General features: G+C 39.6%; 1 protein-coding gene and 1 long non-coding RNA gene across 7 annotated transcripts in view; one reads left to right on the top strand and one right to left on the bottom strand.

Annotated features, from left to right (window-relative positions):
- Positions 1-21765, top strand: part of LOC142071898 (uncharacterized) — a 124712-nt gene that overhangs the window by 63622 nt on the left and 39325 nt on the right. The window lies entirely within an intron of this gene.
- GLRB (glycine receptor beta) overlaps positions 1-21765 on the bottom strand; it is a 72178-nt gene that overhangs the window by 42847 nt on the left and 7566 nt on the right. For 5 of the 6 annotated variants that reach the window (XR_012668112.1, XM_075127765.1, XM_048847509.2 and 2 more), the window contains exons 3-4: positions 9117-9223; positions 5508-5575 (exon numbers count right to left, since the gene is read on the bottom strand). Coding sequence is in view for 5 of the 6 variants with exons in the window: in XM_075127765.1 (XP_074983866.1) it covers positions 5508-5575; positions 9117-9223 (175 nt within the window). In the remaining variant the exon portion in view is untranslated. Of the gene's footprint in view, positions 1-5507; positions 5576-9116; positions 9224-19878; positions 20016-21765 lie in introns of all 6 variants that reach the window. The other variant, XM_048847505.1, reaches the window with a different exon arrangement.

Genomic DNA, 21765 nt, shown 5'->3' with positions numbered 1-21765 from the left:
GGAAAAGCGTCCTACTGCCTCTCTGCACAAAAGAAGTTGGGATATACCCCGGACATACACAGGAGAGTGCAGAAACAGTTAGGACACTGTAACATGGGTATGGCTTTGCTGTGGAGATGCTCTCACCCAGGCTAGGCTAACCCAGGTGGTCAAAATCAAGTGCCAATCAGCTGGGTCAACTATGTAGAGCAGGCATAGCCTACATGACATCTGAACAGGCAAATCCTTGTTCCCCTATAGACCTCTACTAAAGTTAATAGGGGTCAGCAAAATGCATTCACAAAGAACTGGTTGCAGGATTTTGGCCCAACTACAACAGGAGTCATACATGCAATTATTATTTTATGGCACAAAGCACACAGATAAAGGAATTTATCTGCTCTGAGTTAACAGCCTAAGGCTTCAATTCTGAATTTTGTGCTCTGTGAATAGCCCCCTAGGGCACAGCCCGGCAGGGTAATCTGCTGGTGGACTGTGGGACAGTTTGTTTACACTGACCATCCGTAGGCACGGCTGCCTGCATCTCCCGGTGGCCACAGTTTGCCGTTCCTGGCCAACGGGAGCTGCAGGAACTGGCACGGGTCATAGGGATGTGCTAGCTGCCACTTCCTGCATCTCCCATTGGCCAGGAACGGTGAACTGCGGCCACTGGGAGCTGCAGGGGCCCGTGTCTGTAGACGGTCAATGTAAAGAAACGGTCTTGCGGCCCGCCAGAGGATTACCCTGATGGGCTGCATGTGGCCCGCAGGCCACAGATTGCCCACCACTGCCCTAGGGTATGCCTTCACTATACTAAAACACCTGTGGCTGCCCAGGTCAGCAGACTCAGACTCACAGAACTTGGGCTGCAGGGCTATAAAACTTCTGTGCAGATGTTTGGGCTCAGGTTAGAGCTCAGGCTCGGTCACCCTCTCCTCTCCCAGGAGCCCGAGTCAGCTGACACAGGCCAGCTACAGTGCAGACATAACCATACAGTCAGTGGGACTATTCACAGTGCAGAAACTGAAGTATGTGTAAGTCACTGCAGTATCGGGACTGAACAATTACATACACAGAAGACAGGATGCACTGGCAAAATCACAGTTATGGATATCAGAAGGGTTGTTTTCTTCATAATAATCATAACTCATTTCTTATAGGCATCAACGGAACAGTGAATTCTTAGGAGGGATTTTAAGTGCTTGATCCTGCTCCCATTCAAGTCACTGGAAAAACGTCCATTAACTTTAATGGGGCACGATCAAGATCTAAATGAGTAGAAGGTATTGGCATGATGAGCCACACCATGTCAATGGGATCCAGGAGCTGGAGGAGCAACAGAGATGTTCATGGTACAAGACCAGACCTGATTTAAGCCCTGATCTAGCGCTTTCATTTTAGTAGAATATGAATTAGTACCTGGTTGCATTTCTATTATAAATCTATTTTGGGAAGAGTTTATATCATCATTAATTTGCGGGGTGAAGTTTAACCCTGAGGTATTCACACTATATTTAGATTCTATAGATGGTAGGTAAGAAAGGGGGCTGCGCGAGACACATTTTGCCATCTTTAAGTTAGAGTAGGGTAAAAAATCTTATATTTTTGCTGTTTCCATTATTTATTAATAATAAAATAATATTATTATTTATTATATTTAGTCCTCTCGTCTTTGTAATGGAAGAGAATTTTTGCTGCTCATCAGCATTAGAGCTAGGATTGCCAAAACAATGTCATGGAAATGTTCTCCATTTTTTTCTTCGCATTTTGTACCCCTATGAAAAATTAAGCATGAGGAAAGTTTTTTGCAGTCTGAATGAGAGAGGATATACTTCTATGAAATGTAACCTGCTGAATAGTGGGCATGTGGCCAGACCAGTTCATAGGGTGTGACAGATAAGACAGCCAATACTGCTTTCCTTGCTACAAAATATCATCTACTAGATAATAGGAAAGTTTGGGATATTTTTATATTAACTGCAATGTTAATTAGGAAAGAAAGCAACATCATTATTTCTGATATAAATTAAGATAAATAAATAAATTAAAAGAAAACAGATTTGAGCTTTCCCTGAAGCATGTGAAAATTCAAAAAATCCCTTTTGTTCGAAGTTTTGAATGGGAAGAAGAGGAGGAGGTTTTCCATTTACTTCAGTGGGGCCAGTTTTTCACCCTAAGTAAAGGCCTTGAGTATGGTACTCTGGAATTCTAGGGGTGAATATATAACAAATTCCAAACATTGTATAGTTAGTTGTCTCAACCTCTTCACCCCGCCCTCACAATCCCTGGGAGGATATGGCTGGTGTATGTCAGGAAAGCTCAACCATCTCCTTCACCTACAGCTTAATTAAGGCAATCCAGGGTCATAGGCACACCATGATATGCCTCCCACCCACCCACCAGAGTGGCAGCGGAAGGGGGCTCCTCCTTCTTTCAAGGAGAAAAGGACCTCTTTCCCCTGGAGACTAGGAGAGGCAGTGACAGGCAGTCCCCTTTGCTCCCTGGCCAGTCAGGGTCAGTAGAGGAGAATCCAGTGCTTTCCATAATAGCTAGAGTATATCTGCTTGGATAGGTGGGCTGAGCTAGGCCCACTGCACTCTTCTTCTCCTGACATTCAAAGAGTCTTTTTCTGGGATGTTGCTGGAGGGATCCCCCAGAGTTTTAGAGAGTACCTTGGAGTTAACAGCCCACTGAAATTTGAAATGGAAGGGGTAGTTCCTCCCATTCCAAGCAACTGTTTCAGGCTGTCTGCAGACTCAGGCAGACATCACTGCATTGGTTACACTCAGGACACTGTTTAAAGCTTTACTTTTTAACCTTGAGGACTAGAAACTTTCTAGCTCACTCTTCTTTTAAATTAATGCAGAAAGTGCTGTAATCAGATGACTGCAAAGCAGGGGACCTAGGCATGAGCCTATACTTTCCAGGCCTTAATCCAGCCCTGCCCTCACCTTTCCTCACCCTAACCCTGATACCTCATTTTTGGTGTCAAGTTCTTAAGTGTACCTGTAGAGGCTGGACCCACAAGAAAACCTCAGTTGAATAATCAAACTAGATAAATATACTTCAAGCCAAGCAATTTTCATATAACCATACATGATTTTTGTGCACAAATTGGTTGCAAGGCTTTTTTATTTTATTTTTTTTTTTGCAGGCACATCCATTACATCAATGTTTTGTTACCATTTGGTCCTTGGAGAATCATAAAGAAACCTCTGTAAAAGTCACTTTTTAAAGTGTTCAATAAATTTTAGAAACATGAAAGGACCATCTGGCCTAATATACCTGACACGTTAAACATTTATCTCACTCTTACCTTCCTGCTTTTTTCACATTTATCCCTCAATCTTCTTTTCCCCAGAAATAAACCTAAGGTTGTTTTGAGCACACTTACATTCTTTGTTTCAATTACACTTTCCTATAATACAATGCATATATTTATTATCCTTTGCAATAAAATCCATCCAAGTTCCCTACTTACTCCTTACTAAACAAACAAAAAAAGTTTATGTCCAGAATCTTCAAATATAGGTGCCTAAAGTCAGGTCTTACTGCCATGACCCTGCAAACACTTACACACATGCTCAACTTTAAGCACTTAAGCAATCCCACTGAAATTGTCTTAAGACAGCATTTATGTATGTCCTTAATTTTAAGCACATGCTTAAGTTCCATTGACATCAAAATGGGCTTTTACTATTATTATTTAACATTTATATTGTAGTCCATGTGCTTACATATTGTTCTTAACAGGGAAGTTTTCCTAAATCAGAGCCTGAAGTAAATGGACTGATTTTCAAAACTGCTGAGCTCCCAAGGGAGCTGGTGGGTGCTCAGCACCTTTGAAAAACCACATAACTAAGGACTTGATCCAAAGCCCACTGAAGTCAATGGAAAGATTCCCAGTGACTTCAAAGGGCTTCGGAACAGATCCTTGTTTAGTTAGATGTTTGAATATGGATTGAGGAGCCTAACTTTTGGCACATATTTAAGAATCGTGGCTTTAGATAGTGGAACCGTGGTTAATATGCAGTGAGGATTTAATAAAGGAAAACTCTTGCCTGACAAACTTGATTGCTTTTTTTTTTTTTGAAAGAGCCACAAAACTGGATGTAAGGAAAATAGTAGATATATGACAGGGGTATATAGGCCTTAATAAAGTACTTGATACTGTGTCTCCTAAAATGTATACTCAAATCAACTCCTGCTGAATGACTAAGCTAATAATAACTGAAAATAGCAGGACTGAGTTGGGGGAGGAATCCAGTGGATTACCACAGGTATTTGTGTTACATCCAGTTTGTTTAAATGAAATCTTCCTGAGTGATACAGGAGAGGAAATAATGTCATACTAATGAAATTCACAGATGAAATTGCAATCCTGTAGGAAACTGGGAGGAGTTTCAAACATCAATGAGGACAGAGATATAATATAAAAGGGACTTAAAGGGATTTAAAAAATGAGCAAAACACACAAATTAGATTCATCTTGAAAAAAGCATGTTAATATCTCTGGGGAGAAATAATCCAAAAGAAGATATTCAGTGTGAGGGAAAAACCTGAAAAGCAGTAACACAGAGAGAGTGAGTTAATAATGCAATATGGCAACAAGAGAAGCAAATGCAATATAGGATGCGCACACACGGGTGTGATGAATGTAGGTTATTGGTATTTGACCTGATACCAAATAGTTGGCCTGGGCATTTGCTGACTACTGAATATGAATCCAAACAGTGGGATGGGGCAGGGGAGGGAGCATAAAATTGGAACAGACTATGATAAATGGAAAAGTTTTAAATTTAGACTCTCCCTTCTTAAACCAAATTCCAAATTTTTCAAACTTAAATGCAAGTCTTTCACACTACTTCTGCTAATGTCATTGGGTCCAATGAGGACTAAGCTATTGAATATTCCTCAACTTTTATGTCCATAAGAGAATGCTTCTCACGCTGGCACTCAGAAAAACTACAACAGTCACAAAATGACTTACTGTAGTAGGGAGTTCCCAATCATTACCATCTGTCTTTTATCAATACTCAATTTACTTTCGCTCATCCTGGGTAACAAACATGGGTATACGTGTGATCAACTGTGCATTGATATTGCATTTCTTTACCTTCCTCCACTGTGCTTACTCATATCTTCAGGTGCCTGGAAAATTAAGAATTTGTACACTACACAGCCTTCTGCTCTTGGCATGATCACCTTTCTATGCGTCTCATTTATGGGCCAAACATTCACCTTAAGATTGCATAAGTGACAAAACTGTGTCTCAGGGAGGTCACTGACCTCACACTAATACACATTCTCCTGCTGAGCTGAATATCTTAAGCAAGGAAGACCCACATTTCACACTTCTCAGAAGCCACTAGACTCCTTGTCATTTTTTAGGCCTTGAATCCATCAGACAATAAAACCTCTCACAATTTATGAACAACAAGATACAATCCTCTTTGTGGATAAGTAGATTTAATTTAGTTTAACTTAGTAAGAAATTTTGTATGCAAATATTCAAATTTCACACTTACCATCGTTGTCTCTTGGATTGATCCAAAGCTGTTAATGAAAATGTTGACTGTTACATCGACTGGAATTCCTAAAGAAAAAAAATAGAAAATGCACAGTGTAAGATTTAGGGCCTGATTCTCTTGTGAGCTACTGACCATTTATATCATTCTGGGTCCTTAAATTGAATTACTCCCACTTTAGGGCCTCTTTTAAATGCACTTAACAATGCTCTGGCACTGAAATATAGACAAGAATCAGGCCATCAGTATCTTTTAATCTTCTAATATACATTTGCTAGATTAAAGATATGGTGTCCAATCCTGCTCCCATTAAAATGAAAATTATGACAATTATTTTCATTCTGGTGATAACAAACTAGAAAAATTCCTCAGCCCACATCTCTAAGCTTAAAATACTACATGAATAGTAAATTGGAATCTTTTGCAAATCTTTTACAAATGTAATGCTTTTGTGTTATCACTAACCTCACAATCTAGTACCAGCCCCTGTATATAGTGTAATGGATACAGACAACATATGTACAGAGGAAAGACATACACTTTCGGGTCTCTTCACTGATTTGTGACTTATACTGACATATTTGCTTAGATTTTCCAGACCGGCTGTTCTTTCTGCAAGTCTGGTGTGAGTGTGTAAAGGGATTGGTGGTTGTGTTGGGGTATAAAAATGGCCCTTTGCAGCTTCTTCATCTGAAGGTTGTTCTTATATACTCTTCCGTGAAGAGTACAACTTGACATGATGGGGCAGCTTGTGTTTCCAATGACCCTGAGAGCTATGCTGGTGGGAGTTTTAATTCCTGGTGGGGTCACTCAAGATGGATGGTCAAACGGTAGAGAGGGACCTGATGAAAAGCAGTCCTTTGGTCCTCCAGGTTGGGGGCTGAGTAATAGGCCGACACAACAAGGTAGCCTTTCCAGCAACCTGGACAGGGACGGCGGAATCTTGTTTGTGTCCTAAATAAGGTCTGACAGCATGGGAAACGTTCAGATTCAGAATCGAATATTCACTTTATTTAATTAATATTGTCATAAATATAAAGGGAAGGGTAACCACCTTTCTCTATACAGAACTATAAAATCCCTCCTGGCCAGAGACAAAACCCTTTTACTTGTAAAGGGTTAAGAAGCTAAGATAACCTCGCTGGCACCTGACCAAAATGACCAATGAGGAGACAAGATACTTTCAAAGCTGGGGGGGGGGGGAAACAAAGGGTCTGTCTGTCTGTGTGATGCTTTTGCCGGGAACAGATCAGGAATGCTCTTCAGAACTTCTGTTAAGTTAGTAAGTAATCTAGCTAGAAATGCATTAGATTTCCTTTTGTTAAATGGCTGGTAAAATAGGTTGTGCTGAATGGAATTCCTGTTTTTGTGTCTTTTTGTAACTTAAGGTTTTGCCTAGAGGGATTCTCTATGTTTTGAATCTGATTACCCTGTAAGGTATTTACCATCCTGATTTTACAGAGGTGATTCTTTTACATTGTCTTTAATTAAAATTCTTCTTTTAAGATCCTGATTGCTTTTTCATTGTTCTTAAGGTCCAAGGGTTTGGGTCTGTGTTCACCTATACAAATTGGTGAGGATTTTTATCAAGCTTTCCCCAGGAAAGGGGGTGTAGGGCTTGGGGGGATATTTTGAGGGAAGAGTCTCCAAGTGGGCTCTTTCCCTGTTCTTTGTTTAACACGCTTGGTGGTGGCAGCATAGGGTTCAAGGACAAGGCAAAGTTTGTATCTTGAGGAAGTTTTTAACCTAAGCTGGTAAGAATAAGCTTAGGAGGTCTTTCATGCAGGTCCCCACATCTATACCCTAGAGTTCAGAGTGGGGAAGGAACCTTGACAAATATTATTCCAATTTATGCTGCTAAGACTGACTCGTGAAAGTGTAGATTCTGCTTTATGTGCAGGCTTGATACTATGCCATGCTGAGCCCCTCCTGCAAGTGGCTGAGTGCCCTCAACTCCAAACGCCTTCACTGCCATTGAGGGTGCTCAGTACCTTGCAGATTTAGGCCAGGTCTATGTGCAAGCCAAGTAAATCAGTCACGCTTGAGAAATATTTTAACGTGGGCAAATCACTTGTCAGAAGATATTCTTCTTCCCACATCGCCTCCTTCTGAATTGATGTAACATTTCTCCTCTTTCTTCTTCAGTCCTGATTCTTTCTGGACTGCTGGCAATGGGAGTGTGTGTGAGAGAAGGAATCAAATATTGGCAATAAGATTTTAGGCTATATGCCTACTACCTATTGCTGAATATCAAGTAGCCTATTAGGTGGACATGCAACCCCTGTGACAATGCCTACTGTTGAAAATAATTGAGTAAGCTTCCATAGTGAACAAAAAGGAGTGAGGCTTCTTCTGAGGTAAGTATCTTCTGTAGTATCTGGCTGGTGAATCTTGCCCATATGCTCAGGGTTTAGCTGATCGCCATATTTGGGGTCGGGAAGGAATTTTCCTCCAGGGCAGATTGGAAGAGGCCCTGGAGGTTTTTCGCCAGGTTTTAGCATGGGGCACGGGTCACTTGCTGGAGGATTCTCTTCTCCTTGAAGTCTTTAAACCACGATTTGAGGACTTCAATAGCTCAGACATAGGTGAGAGGTTTTTCGCAGGAGCGGGTGGGTGAAATTCTGTGGCCTGCGTTGTGCAGGAAGTCAGACTAGATGATCATAATGTTCCCTTCTGACCTTAGTTTCTATGAATCTACAGTATTTGAGGTTGGGGGGCGGGGTTAATATGTTTATAAAGTGAGTTGAGTAGATATATCTGAAGAACTGTTTCCCATGGGGAAGAGGAAAAGTCTTTACCTTGAGGACAAGGTGGTAATGGCATATCTGTAGCACTCTCCTCAAAAGCACAATCAAGATTATAGCTTTCCAGAATAGTTTTCTTCATACTATGTATTTGTGTGTTAAAATTATATACCTACACACACATATTTATATGTGATTTTTAATGTGGCAAAAGCCACACTCACAAGCTGCAGTTCAAGTAGTGTAATAAAAATTGTTTTTTTTTAGAAAGAATCTCATTCCTGGAAAACTTAAGATGCAGCTGTGAGAGTTCTCACATATTATTTAGAGGATATATACTCCTGTCATTATTATAACAGCACAGAAGTGATAGCTGCTAAGGGCATGTACTTAAGCATACGAACCACATTAATTTCCAAAATGCAGCAATAGGGCTTAGCACAGATTTAAGGGAATTATAATTTCTGTGTGCTTTAGAAATACTAACACTATAGGGCCTAAATTCTGTAGTATTTTCATGATCATTGACAAGAACCTGTTTAAAAGAAATTAAGTAAAACTGTTTAATGTTTTAAAAATACACTGCCTTGAAAACAGTATTCAAATACTAAATAAAACCATATAATTTAATTTTAAAAAGCTATTAATTAAAAAATCCCTAAAAATACTCCATGTGTTAGCAGCATGAAATATTCATATGCTATCTATCCATTGGCTAAAAAAGGGTAAATATCTTTCAGCTGTTTCCCCACCCCTTTTTCAGAAATGTAATCCTATATCTTTCCAGAAATCTAGTTTCCACAGATTCTGTGCGGAAATGTTAATAACTTGAAAAGGTAGAAAATGTCTTTTAAATATGACAAACCTTTGAAATTTGGTCTTATCCTGGGATCATAAGTGAGCAACAGCCTATTCAAGATATTGCTGGTAGAATTAACAGGTACTCTTGCAAGATCTTCAGCTGACTGCTCGCTGTGAAAAAGTGCACTGGTTATTATTTAAGATAGCAGGTACTGTAACTTTGAACTTCCCGAGTCATTTTAAAATGCCATTCAAACTATCCAAAAGGCATCAGACATATAAAGGTCCCCCAAGTTTACCCCTTACAGTTAACTTCTATAGTATTTAATCTTCCTTTACCTAGCTTACTCTAATACACTGTAGTACTGACATTTCAATATTTTCTTCATAATGTTATAAAACGAATGAAAACTCTAATAGCTTCTGATTGTAAACTAAATAAAAAACTAAAAACATCAAATAAGCAAAAATGCACTGATGACTTTTATATCAATGATGCTTTAATTTCTTCATTAGTAGAAGCAGCCCAAAGGACTAATTTTAGTGACTGTCAAATTAGAAAAACAAATTGACAAGCAATTTTAGATGCCAAAACATTCAGAAGTTTTTGGCAGTCTATTGCTTTCATGTGACAGACCCAGATATCCCACAAAGAGTTGAAGGCTCTTCGTAATTTAATTGGTAAATCCTGATAACCCTTTTCAATTGAAAAAAAGAGGTTGCTAATTCTCATTTTACTTTTGTCGGGAGAATTGCAATCCTCATTAACCTTCCCATTACTGTTCGTGTTTCAGGTGATCAGTAAAATTAGTTAGCTTGAGATAGGTAAGTGTAGCTTAGCTACTGAATTTTGATATTAAGGTCAGCAGGCACATGCATGCACACACCTCCACACACACACACCTCCTTGCAATTCACCCATGCAATTCAGTGGACCATCCACACACACAGTTTGGTAATTCCAAGACTCCAGAGTAACCCCAAACAAATGAAACATCAAACCTAAGCCTGTTTGTGATTTATCATATGACTAAACAAATCTGTCATACTACTTACACCCTGACTCAGACTCCATGGAAGATAAGACAGTAAGTTTATACCTATGTGTGTTGCATCACATAACACCAGATGGTGAGGTTATTTGATACCTCATTCTAAACTGAATAGTAGGTCACAGACCTAATTTGCTCAGCTTGTTATGATGTTTCAGTTTGCTTGTACATATTTTACGTGAAGTTTCATTGAATGTGTTGAGAGCTTTTGATGTTACCCTTGTTCATGAAATTTACAACTAAATGCTGTGCATGTGGAAGCCACAGAATAGATTTTATATTTAGAATCCAAGATTTCCTCCTTGGATGTGAAGTAGGGTTTCACTATTAGAGTACTACCCTCAACTTGATTATAGTAGTGTAGAGGCTGTGATTATAGGAGCAGCACTTCTAAATGAAATAATCAAGTTTCTAATATCTCAGACAATGGAAAAACATACTAACAGGATCAATCTTCCACTCATCCACATATTACCACAATGTATTATTGGTTATTTCTCCAAAATGTAATTTGTGCTACGATAAAAAGGATACTTTCAGGAACAAAAATAATGGAATCCCTGAAGATTTATACAATAGTGAAAGGTCAGGAGTGCATAATGCATCACAACTGGTTGTATAATTATGACTTTCAAGATGCTCCAAAAGAAGGAGGGGGAAAAACCCTATAATCTATATGAGAACTTTCCTTGCCGATCCCTCAAAGCTGACTAAACCATATATCCTCTATCAGCAGCTGCTAAGCTACCACGAAAAACCTGGTATTTAAACTACCTGTAAGCCTGGCTTGATTAGGGTTGCCAATTTTGGAGGTTTCATCACATGACATTATCTTTAAGATTCATCTTTAATTCCTGGAGACTCCAGGACAATCCTGGAGGGCTAGCAACCCTTGGCTTGATATTCATTTCAATCACATTCATATAAAACAAGAGTAAAACCACTGAAAATAATAGAGATCATAGGCAGACAGGGTCAGACCCTGGGCCCTGGCTAAGGCTTATTTTTGCTACCCCAGTTTTGAAAAGCAGCTTTAAAGCTTGTATAGCTGGCTACCCACTGTAGAAAAAACACTCGAACCAGCTATTTTGGCTCTACAGCAGGAGTGGGCAAACTTTTTGACCCAAGGACAACATCTGGGTATGGAAATTGCATGGCGGGCCATGAATGCTCAGGAAATTGGGGACTGGGTTGCAGGAGGGGGTGAGGGCTCTGGCTGGGAGTGCGCCTCTGGAGTAGGGCCAGAAATGAGGAGTTCAGAGTGCAGGAGGGAGCTCTGGGCTGGGACCGATGGGTTCAGAGGGCGGAACGGGGATCAAGCCTGGGGCAGAGGGTTGGGGCGCAGGAGAGGGTCAGGGGTGCAGGCTCTGGGCAGCACTTCCCTCAAGCAGCTCCTGGAAGTGGCGGCATGTCCCGTCTCCAGCTCCTACCTGGAGGTGCAGCCAGGCGGCTCTGCGTGCTGCCCCATCCGCAGGCGCCACCCTGCAACTTCCAGTGGCCGCAATTGGCCAACGGGAGCTGCAGAGGTGGCACTTGAGGTGGGGGCAGTGTGTGAGCCCCCTGGCTGCCCCTACCTGTAGGAGCCAGAGGGGGGACATGCTGCTGCTTCCGGGATCTGTGTGGAGTCACGGTATGCACCGAGCAGGGCAAGCCCCCAACCCCGCTCCCTGGCTGGAGCGGGGCAAGCCCCAGACCCCACTCCCCGGCAGGAGCTCAAGGGCCGGATTAAAACGTCTGAAGGGCCGGATGTGGCCCCAGGACCGGAATTTGCACACCCCTGCTCTATAGCATCCATTACTGAGCACTTTACTCCAGCACAACAGGGAATGACTGGTAGGGGGGGAAGGGGAGTCAGAGAACTGCTGAGCTGTGGGTTCAGGTGCCAGAATGGCCCTTTCGAGGCTAAGTTACTCCTTGGCCCACCAGCTGTGTCCCCCAACACTTCTCTGATTTGTGCCAGGCAACAAACAGCCAATCCCAAGGATGTGACCCACAGTGTTAGGATCCAAAACCAAGACTTTATGACACAAGTTGTGAAATTGAAACCTTGTTAAATTGGCTTCAATTACAACATTTGTACTGCAGGCTAATTCTTTGAAAATTAAATTCTTATAAAGAAAGTGAGAATAAAACATCAAGAGTCCATACTTTTAATAAAAATATGTAATCTGTGGGGGAAATGCATAGTTTAAACCAAGAGTGTTTAAGAAACATCCTCTTCACAACCCACCAAGGTCTCAGATTTCTTTTCCTATATTGCAGCTGAAAGACATTTCTAAAACCTAAAACAGCATAAGCAATGCAGTTACCAAGCAGCTTTAGATTTCTGTGTGCTCTTTTATGCTGTTGCAGGTGGAGGAGAGGGAAGGAGAGTGCCTAAACTTAGTTCTTAAATTATAAATATTCATTCACTTCACCTTGAAATTGCAAACTGTGAATTAGATATTCTTTAGACAAGTTTCAGGTCAAATCAGAATTCTGAATCCTATTCAAAGACAATGCAAAGTATTACATATGTTATTGTGCCACCTCAAACTCCAGAACTAGAACATGCAAATATGAGGTAGAATTTAGGAATAATATTAAGTGGCTGCATTATACAGATCCCTGATCACATCTGGGTGAGTCACATCAACTTCTACCCCATTTAGAGGATCTGAGTAACATCATTATTAGATAGAAAATAAAATTAGGATTTTTAAAAAAAAAATTTATTAATATAGTCAGTGTAACAATGTGAAATAGTACAAAATATATTTATCAAGAGATAAACTGATTATATATATATATATATAAGGAATGAGCAGTGGTAACCAGACTTGAAGTACTGTACAAGAACGATCACAGAAGTATACTGAAACTCTCTTAATCTAACATTACTGCTATTAATTAGTAGTTGTTATTAAGATCTGATATCCAGTTTTATATCCAGGAGGAAGGTTATTTCTTTTCCTTTACTCATGTTTATTGATTAGCTAACAGAGTGCCACATGTACACTCAAATGGTTACTCCTGGTGTGGATTTTCTCCTCCATTATGTAAGTGTGTGAAATTTCTCTTACCCATCCATTTTGAGATGAGGGTTTAAATACATTCATTTTCAAATAATTTTCCAAATGTCATGTCTGTGCATTCCCACATTTGACCTGGGTCAAAATGATGAAGTAGAAATGCAAAACCTGTCTCTTACACATCTTTAAATTATTTTGTGTTTAACTTTTAGCATTGACCATTGGCCACTACCAGTGAAAATATCAGCAATAGAGGTATAGCAAACAGCTTTGGATGACCTTTTTGCAGATATCACTGATCAGTTAACATCTAAACTTAAAGTGAAAAAGAAAATATTTTTTCCCTTCTAAATGATCAAGGTCATTCTCCATTTTGAAGAGGGAGCAAGTAAGGAAAGACGAGTCTCCATACATCACATCCACAAGTAGAATTAATATAACACCCTACTGGCCTGATCCTAAGAGGCACTGAGTATGTATAATTTCCACTGAAGTCATTGGTCTTCAGAAGTCCTGAGCACTTACAAACCCCACGGACTTCAGTGCAAATTGTTATATCTATCTATCTATTTAGTGGGATCTTTCCTTTCACAGGCAATAGCATTTCTTTCCAAATTATAGAAGTCCAGCATTTAAAATATGAAACATTTTAGAAACCCTTGTTAGCAGCATAAGTTACCAGTTTCTGTTGCAAATTTCTAAACTGTCCTGGTTGCTATAGTATATGAATATTATAGTACTAGCCCAAAGTGGTTAAACAGAGATATTTGTCTGACTCGTGTAGCATGTTACCTGTGTATAAATTAAATTCACAGATTCTACAAAATTGGGAGATGGCAGACATAAGTAAGAAGAGAGAAATAATACTAAGGGAGCTAGAGAGACTAGGAAATGAGCAGGAAAAAAAACAAAAGGAAGTCAAATGTAGATGACATTCAGACAGGTTTACTTGTCTCTTCATTTACCAGGAATAAATGACTGTGGCACTGCGCAATCTTAGTTGAACTGGAGATCCATTTCTTGACTTAGGAAATGAGACACAGACTATTATTGTGCAGTCTTCACATCCATCATCAATTACCAGGATAGCCAGTTATCTATGGATTCCAGTGGGACAGCTGATGTATATAGTCTAGGACATTAAAGCTCAATCTTGCTTGCATCTAAATCTACATTTTCTTGCCTCTGCAACCATTGATAACACCATTTCCTCTAATGTAATGGTTTGTCTTGAAGCATAATCCTCACGGCATGTTAATACAAATGCATTTTCAGCCTGTGTGGTCACAGGCCAGTCAAAATATGATCTGCTGCCTCTGGAGAAAAACAATAGACAGGATGAAGAAAGAATGACATTAAAGATTGGGAAGTGCTCATATACTATGGTGATGGTGCCCATATAAGTAGCTAAGATACATAGTCAGGGTCTCTGCCACAAAAGTGGCAGCCCCTAATAGGGGAGACCTTTAATATTCCATGGACACTCACCTTCAGAACTTAGTTACCATACCTACAAAAGTACATTGTAATTGCAATGTTGTGAAATGTGTTAGAGAGAGAGACAGAGATAGAGAAAGATCTGTTGCTTATTCCTAGACAAGTGGGAGATATATAACCTTTTCTTGATTATCACCTCTCATCGTTATTTTTAATGAGCCTATCGCCAGGGTATCTGGACACCAAATTTAAAAATTAAGACTTCGTTAAGGTTATCCATAAAAACCCTGTTCTCCACTCCTAAGTTCAGTCACTTTACTGGAACTTTTTTTTTTTTGAGGGGGGGGGTTAAAATTCACATTCATTTTGCTATCACCCTCCCAATGTCTCTATTACCTCAATAACCTTGTGATGGATTTGGATACACTCTGTGATACTTCATAAATAAAGTATATAGGGATGGGGTTTTTTGGTTTGATTACACTGGCTTCCAATCAACAGGAGGCTGTCTAGAAAAAACAGGCAGGAAGCGAAAGAATGGCTCAAGAGGGCCACCTCTCCACAAACACTTGATGCTTGTTACAGGGAAGTGCCAAGACTATTAGCTTTGAATATTTTTCCTCACCGACTTGCAAACCTGGTTCAAAGCAGGACAGGAAGAGTCCAATGAACGCAGGAGATCAAAAGAACTACAGCAGAGTTTAAAAAAAGAACACTCTCTCAAGACAGAGGATGGGTTGTTCTGGGGAACCAGACTAAGACACAGGTATCTGCTGGGATGTCTGGAAAAGTTAAGCCTGCATAGATTGCCAGGGGATGGTAAGTCTTTAGGTAAGCTAGCCATGCAAATAGTGTTTGTTGTTTTAAAATCCTGTCTCTAAATGCTTTGTTCTTACTGCAAAATAAACAATACTTTAGCTTAAGAAGACTCTCTGGTCACTATATACACAACTGGTCACAGACTTCCAAAAAGAAAACCCACAGGCGCCCATATTCAGTTGTACCTGGTGGCTAAGTACAGTTGATACACAGGGCACTGTAGAACAGGACCTGGGCAAAGAGTAGAAATACTATGGAATTCCACCTCAGGAAAGGTAAAGAAACAAGGCCTGACAGCTGAAAGGAGGGTGCACTCAGAGAGGTCAAAAAGGGACAAAAATACAGCTAACATTGCAGTCGTCACAATCCAGTAGAATACGTTGGCCCTCTTAATAATCATTACATGATCAGTAACCATTAGCATCATTGACAGGATGTAACAATGACGTTAAATGAAAGATTTCCAATCATCTCACCTGTGTAATCCCTGTAAACCATATGGATCCTATATCATCAACACGAACTCACAGACAGCTTACCCATATGTGATATGAAGCAAGGCATTATCAAATGTGTGGTGGTGGAGATACATTTATATTGATGGTGGTGGGATCAGGAACTAATTCATTGACCAAAGGTGACTCTTAGAAGGTTTTTCAGCAAGTCTGAGCAGACATATAGGTGGCATTCTCAGTTTGAAGTCTATAAGGCTTCCTTGAGTTTGTCAGGATACATTATTTTCTCATTCTTTTGGGCTTCTGAGACATACACTATGATGGGATTTATTGTCTCACACAATTCACTGAGGTTACAGGGAATCCTTCTCCTAACAGACCATGTTATACAAGGATAATTATTTGGGAAAAGAACTGCTAGTGAATAATGTTTCTTATTGTCTTGTTCTCATATCAGTTATCTGTTGTCCTAAAATCTCATTATGCTGTGGCATCTGTAATTTTAATAAGTGCGTGGTATGCACTGTTGACATGTAGCATGACTGTCAGGGAAGAAATAGACATGTCTCAGACAAGTTAACCCACAGAACATTTTATAACACACTGTACTACTGTCCATATTGTCATATGATATGTAAACCCAGTTGCCAGAACCTGCTTATAGCTTAGACGTTGGATGATTTAGCATCATGTCCCACTATTGAAGAGTTCAAGACTGCTGGTTGACTGACAGAAAGCGTGGTAAATATACACTGCTGTATTAACTTCAAGCATTTAAAAAACAAAAAACAATATACCACTCAAGCTGCAGACTTTGATTCTAGCTTATCTAACCAGAGAGATATGAGCAGATGCTTTACACAAACAGTGATACGCAAATAACAGTGATGCAGATATATGATAAAGTGAAACGTAATGAAGTGAAACATAACATAATGCAACAAGACGTCTGACGTATCACAGTAAACCGCAAGCACTATTACTTTTTATATGAAGTATTAGTCTTTTGTGATGTGGGCATCTGATATTCTGAGTGATATGCACCATACTGCAGAAAGGGTCTAGTACTATACAATGATATAACTTCTTTCAGTATCAGGGGAATTATACAATATGTATGGGATGAATATCAGCATGTATCTAACTGCCCTATGTACAATATATCCATTTTGGGACAAGCACTGAATAATATCAGGAACAATAATCCTTCAGAAATTCTAACATGTTCACATGATTTCTCATAATATTATTTTAGAACAGTTTATCTCAGTTTATTCAAATAGTTCCATTCAATTGACCAGTTCATTGAAATTTAAGAACACCATTGGGAGCTCACAAAACAGGCAAACTTGTTTTCTTCCTTCAATCTATGGATAATCTATGGATCTACTCGTTCATACATCTTGAAACACGTGGTGACCAGAATGTATCATTTCAATTCACTAACTAAACCTCACATTTCCTTTGTTTAAGAAATCAGTTAGTTTTAAATGCAAAACATTTTTGATACAACTCTTTTCTTATGCTTCTCTTTCTAGCTCTGGCATGACCTTCTTGTGTGACCATAGCTAAGTCACTTCCGTTCTCTTTACCTCTGTATCATGGGGATGGAGAAAATTCTCTAAGTCCTAGCAGGAGAGAGATTTGAGCACGTCAGGAGTTTTAGAGCCCTTGAGCTCAAAAAGACAATGGGTGATTGTTGTTTGGGGCAAGGATTTACTACTTGTCCCCCATTCAAAGCCAATAACACATCTCTGTGTTTGCAATCATGAGTTAGAAATTCTCAGTGCCCCTCTGTCTCCCGCTGCCATCAGATGTTCCTTGGATTATAGAGGCTTGGATGCTAACACGACTGGAATTTGTTACTGGCTCCCTGGATGTTCCTAGCCAATGAGGGTCTCCGTCTGGCCTCACTAGACACTAAAGATCAGGGTGGATTGATTTCATTCAAAATGTTTTTCATTTGTATTTATGAGTTACTTTCCTAATGAAAGATTGATTCTCATGAAATTCTTAGTGGTGGCAGATGGCAGAACAAGGAGCAATGGTCTCAAGTTGCAGTGGGGGAGGCGTAGGTTGGATGGGGAGGCGTAGGTTGGATATTAGGAAAACCTTTTTCACTAAGAGGGTGGTGATGACCTTGAATGGGTTACCTGGGGAGGTGGTGGAATCTCCATCCTTAGAAGTTTATAAGGCCCAGCTTGACAAAGCCCTGGTTGGGATGATTAAGTTGGGGTTGGTCCTGCTTTGAGCAGGGATCGACTAAATGACCTCCTGAGGTCTCTTCCAGCCCTAATCTTCTATGATTCTATGATCTCTGAATAATTAGGTGTATACTCATGTAAACAGACAACTGCTAGTATCCAACCATACATTCCTTGCATATCCAAAATTTCTCAATTCACTGGGAATTTTTACATGCACAAAGGTTTCAGGATTTGGCCCCTAAGTGAATTACATACACAAACTGGTATTCCATCTAGTGTTGGCATTATTATATGTACACATGAAACATGGTCAGCATCTTCCTGTTTTAGAGAGCACTAGGCAAAGAAACATGTTTTAGACTAATCCACCCACATTTTCTCTTTTTCCTAAATATGTGCAGCCACATGCAGATAACATATAGATCTTGGGAATAATACTATCTTGGTTAGAAAATATAAATGGAGATACTTTAGTCAAATTTTAAAGATCCATTTGGCAGATCTGAGAATACAATTCAGCCCTTAAAATTTTTCTTATATGGTTATATTGTGGGACAGACTTCCAGGGGAAGTTACAAGTGTTTCTTAAATTAATAACTATAGGATGAAATACAGGGACAGATTTTGTAACCATTACTCACATGGAGTAGTATCTAATCACATCAGTGGTCAAAATACATGCAGTATAGCCATACACGTGAGCAAGCACTACTCAGAGTGAGGGTTGCAGAAATGGGCCCAGATTATTATGTGTAATATTACAGTATAAATATTTTACACAAATGATACAATGCACAGTTTATACAGAATTTTATCCCCTTACTCTCCATTGAGTAGAGGGATGTCCTGATACTGAATGCCCTCCAGGGACTGTCACTAGCTACCTGGGAGGTCAGCTATCCCTTAGTTACCATAACTTCCCATGACAGCCATGTGCCACCAGAACAATGAAACTATTGATCAACAGGGCAGGCTTACGAGTATGTGGATAATGGAATTTCACAGGAGCCAGATCTAGATTATGGAGCTTACCTATCTTCAGAAGGGCTACAAAACCTCAAAACTTTAAAAACTAAATACACAACTCATTTCTTCAACTTAGCTTTTCCTCATAATTTTACTTACACCCCCAGCAACTCACCCCCAAACCCTTGTAAACTAGCAAACTATTTCTGCTACAAGCTAGGAAAGAAGAAAAAACAGAGAGATTATTGCTCATCCTTCTCCCTCTCTGCCACACTCCCCATATTTAAATATTTGGGAGGTGCTCAGACACGGCAGTGATGGAGCCAAATAAGTACCCAGATAGATACCAGGTAAGGAAAGAAGAGGTTATTTTTTCTACTGCTGTGTGGTGTGCCAGAGAGGTTCTGTAGAGTCAACATGCATTCTCTACTTTTCTTTTAGTTATTTAAGGAATATTTTGTGGACCGGTAGTTCACCAAGAAAAATTCTAGGATAAATTTTCAAATAATTCCATTTTTTAGCCACCTAGAAAATCTTCAATTCCACTAACATTTTAAAATTTTAAATGTATTTGTTTTCTTTTAAAATAATCAATTTATTGGACCTTGTTTTCTCTGATCTTTCTGAGTTTCTGCGTCTGGCCAGTGGCAGAAGTTAAATTCTCTGAAAGGCTCAAAGGGGCTATTTCTCAGCTTCAGAAGGGGTTGATGTGGGTTACTGAGTACAGACCAGAATTTTGGTGAATACCTGGAAAAAAGGCTACAAGTTAGAGCAATAATCTCAATGTATTTCAATTTGCCTTAACCAGAAATACCAGGGAACTGAGAAGAATGTACACTGGGAAAAAACAAGTTACTTGATTGACTGCTTTGAACAAACCTTAGAAGCAGGTTACAGAATTTCAGTCTCAAAGATGCCCATCTACACATACTTATCCATCATCAACCGCATACAATACTTATATCTATGTCTAACATTTATTAGTTATCTTGTGCTCCTTTGCCCTCTGGCAGTTTCTGCAAAATAAGAACAGTTTAAAGAAATTCTCTGTGACAAGAATGAATTTTTAAATTAAATAAATACTTTTAATATGATAAACATTTCCCACCTAATTAACACTTTTATAATATACCATATATACTCGTTCATAAGCCGAATATTTTTGCTAAAACAGTGACGCATCATTAAAGAGCAGGGGTCGGCTTATAAACGGGTCTACACCAAAATCTGATGATTTTAAACTCTATGGAATCATTGCATTGAATATCTAAGACACTGTAGTTTTGTTTACCTGGAGCGTCTGCAGGCATGGAGCCCCTCAGCTCCCTGTGGCGCTCCTCATCCCGCAGCTCCCATTGGCTGGGAACGGAGAACCGCGGCCACAGGGACCTGAGGGGCTCCATGCCTTCAGATGCTCTAGGTAAACAAAACGTCCCAACCTGCCAGCGGCTTACCGTGACAGGCTGGGAGCCAAAGTTTGCCGCCCAATTTATTAATGTCAATACTGCAGCCTTTTAAAGTTGCAAAGGCTTGTTTAGTGGACTAGATTGGCTTGAAAGGAATACTAAAAGAGCAGTGCTGCAGATCTGCATGACATTTGACCCAGGCATTTCACAAAATGCTATGACTTACAAGCCAATCAGAAAAGTACAATGAACGATGATACTATAGCACTGGTGTCAGTCCACGACTGTGTAATTTGATCTCTTCATGCATTTCTACCAATGGACCTCGTAAGTCTCGAGACAATATGAAAATATAACGTGCAGAATCGATGGAATCTCTAAAAATTGAAATAGCCTGTTATCCCCACAGACATGCCACTCTACAAGGCTGCTTTGAAATAAACAAAGAACAATAATACTTTGACAGTGATAAAGCAGGTGACATTCCTATATAAAGTCCTACAAAACCTATAACTACAATAATAATAGTAATCTATTTTCATACTAGTATTTAAAATGAACAGTGAAATCAAAAGAAAAAGGTCTACTTATCACGCAGCGTTCAAACTTAAAGTTGCTGAGCATGCAGAAGCAAACAATAATTGCGCCGCTGCTCGTGAATTCTGTATCAATGAGAAGCAAGTAAGACAATGACGAAAAATAAAACAACACTAAAAGACATGCCAAGAAGCAAGAAAAAGTGTCCAACAAGGTGCGCTTCATTTCCTGAGCTGGAGAAAGATCTCAATAATTGGGTTGTTGAATGTCGACAAAACGGGTACATTGTCACTAGAACTGGAATTCGTCTGCATGCTCTGCAAATGTCGAAAGACGACAAATACAAGTCAGTAAAGCCATCAATGTTTGTCGCATCAGCGGGTTGGTGTACTCGCTTCATGAACCATCATAGTCTCTGTCTTCGTCAGCGAACAAAGATAGCGCAACACCTGCCGAGAGATCTGGAAGAAAAAAAATCGAATCTTTCCAAAGGTTTATTATAAAATATCAAAAGGAATATGCATTTGAACTGTCACAAATAGGAAATACGGACGAAACACAGATGACATTTGATCTCCTGAGCAACAGAACAGTAACCTGTGTCGGTGAAAAAAGAGTTTTAATTAAAACCACTGGCCACGAAAAAAATCCATTTTACGGTGGATTTATCATGTTTGGCAAATGGATCAAAGCTCCCTCCTGTTGTTATTTTTAAAAGAAAAACTTTGCCTAAAAATATGAAATTTCCTGCTGGTGTCATCATACGTGCAAACGAAAAGGGATGGATGGATGGATGAAAGTGAGACTATTGAATGGCTGGAAA

Source organism: Caretta caretta, chromosome 4 (genome assembly GCF_965140235.1).
Source record: "Caretta caretta isolate rCarCar2 chromosome 4, rCarCar1.hap1, whole genome shotgun sequence".
NCBI lineage: Eukaryota > Metazoa > Chordata > Testudines > Cheloniidae > Caretta > Caretta caretta.
This window is presented reverse-complemented; position numbering and strand designations above follow the sequence as displayed.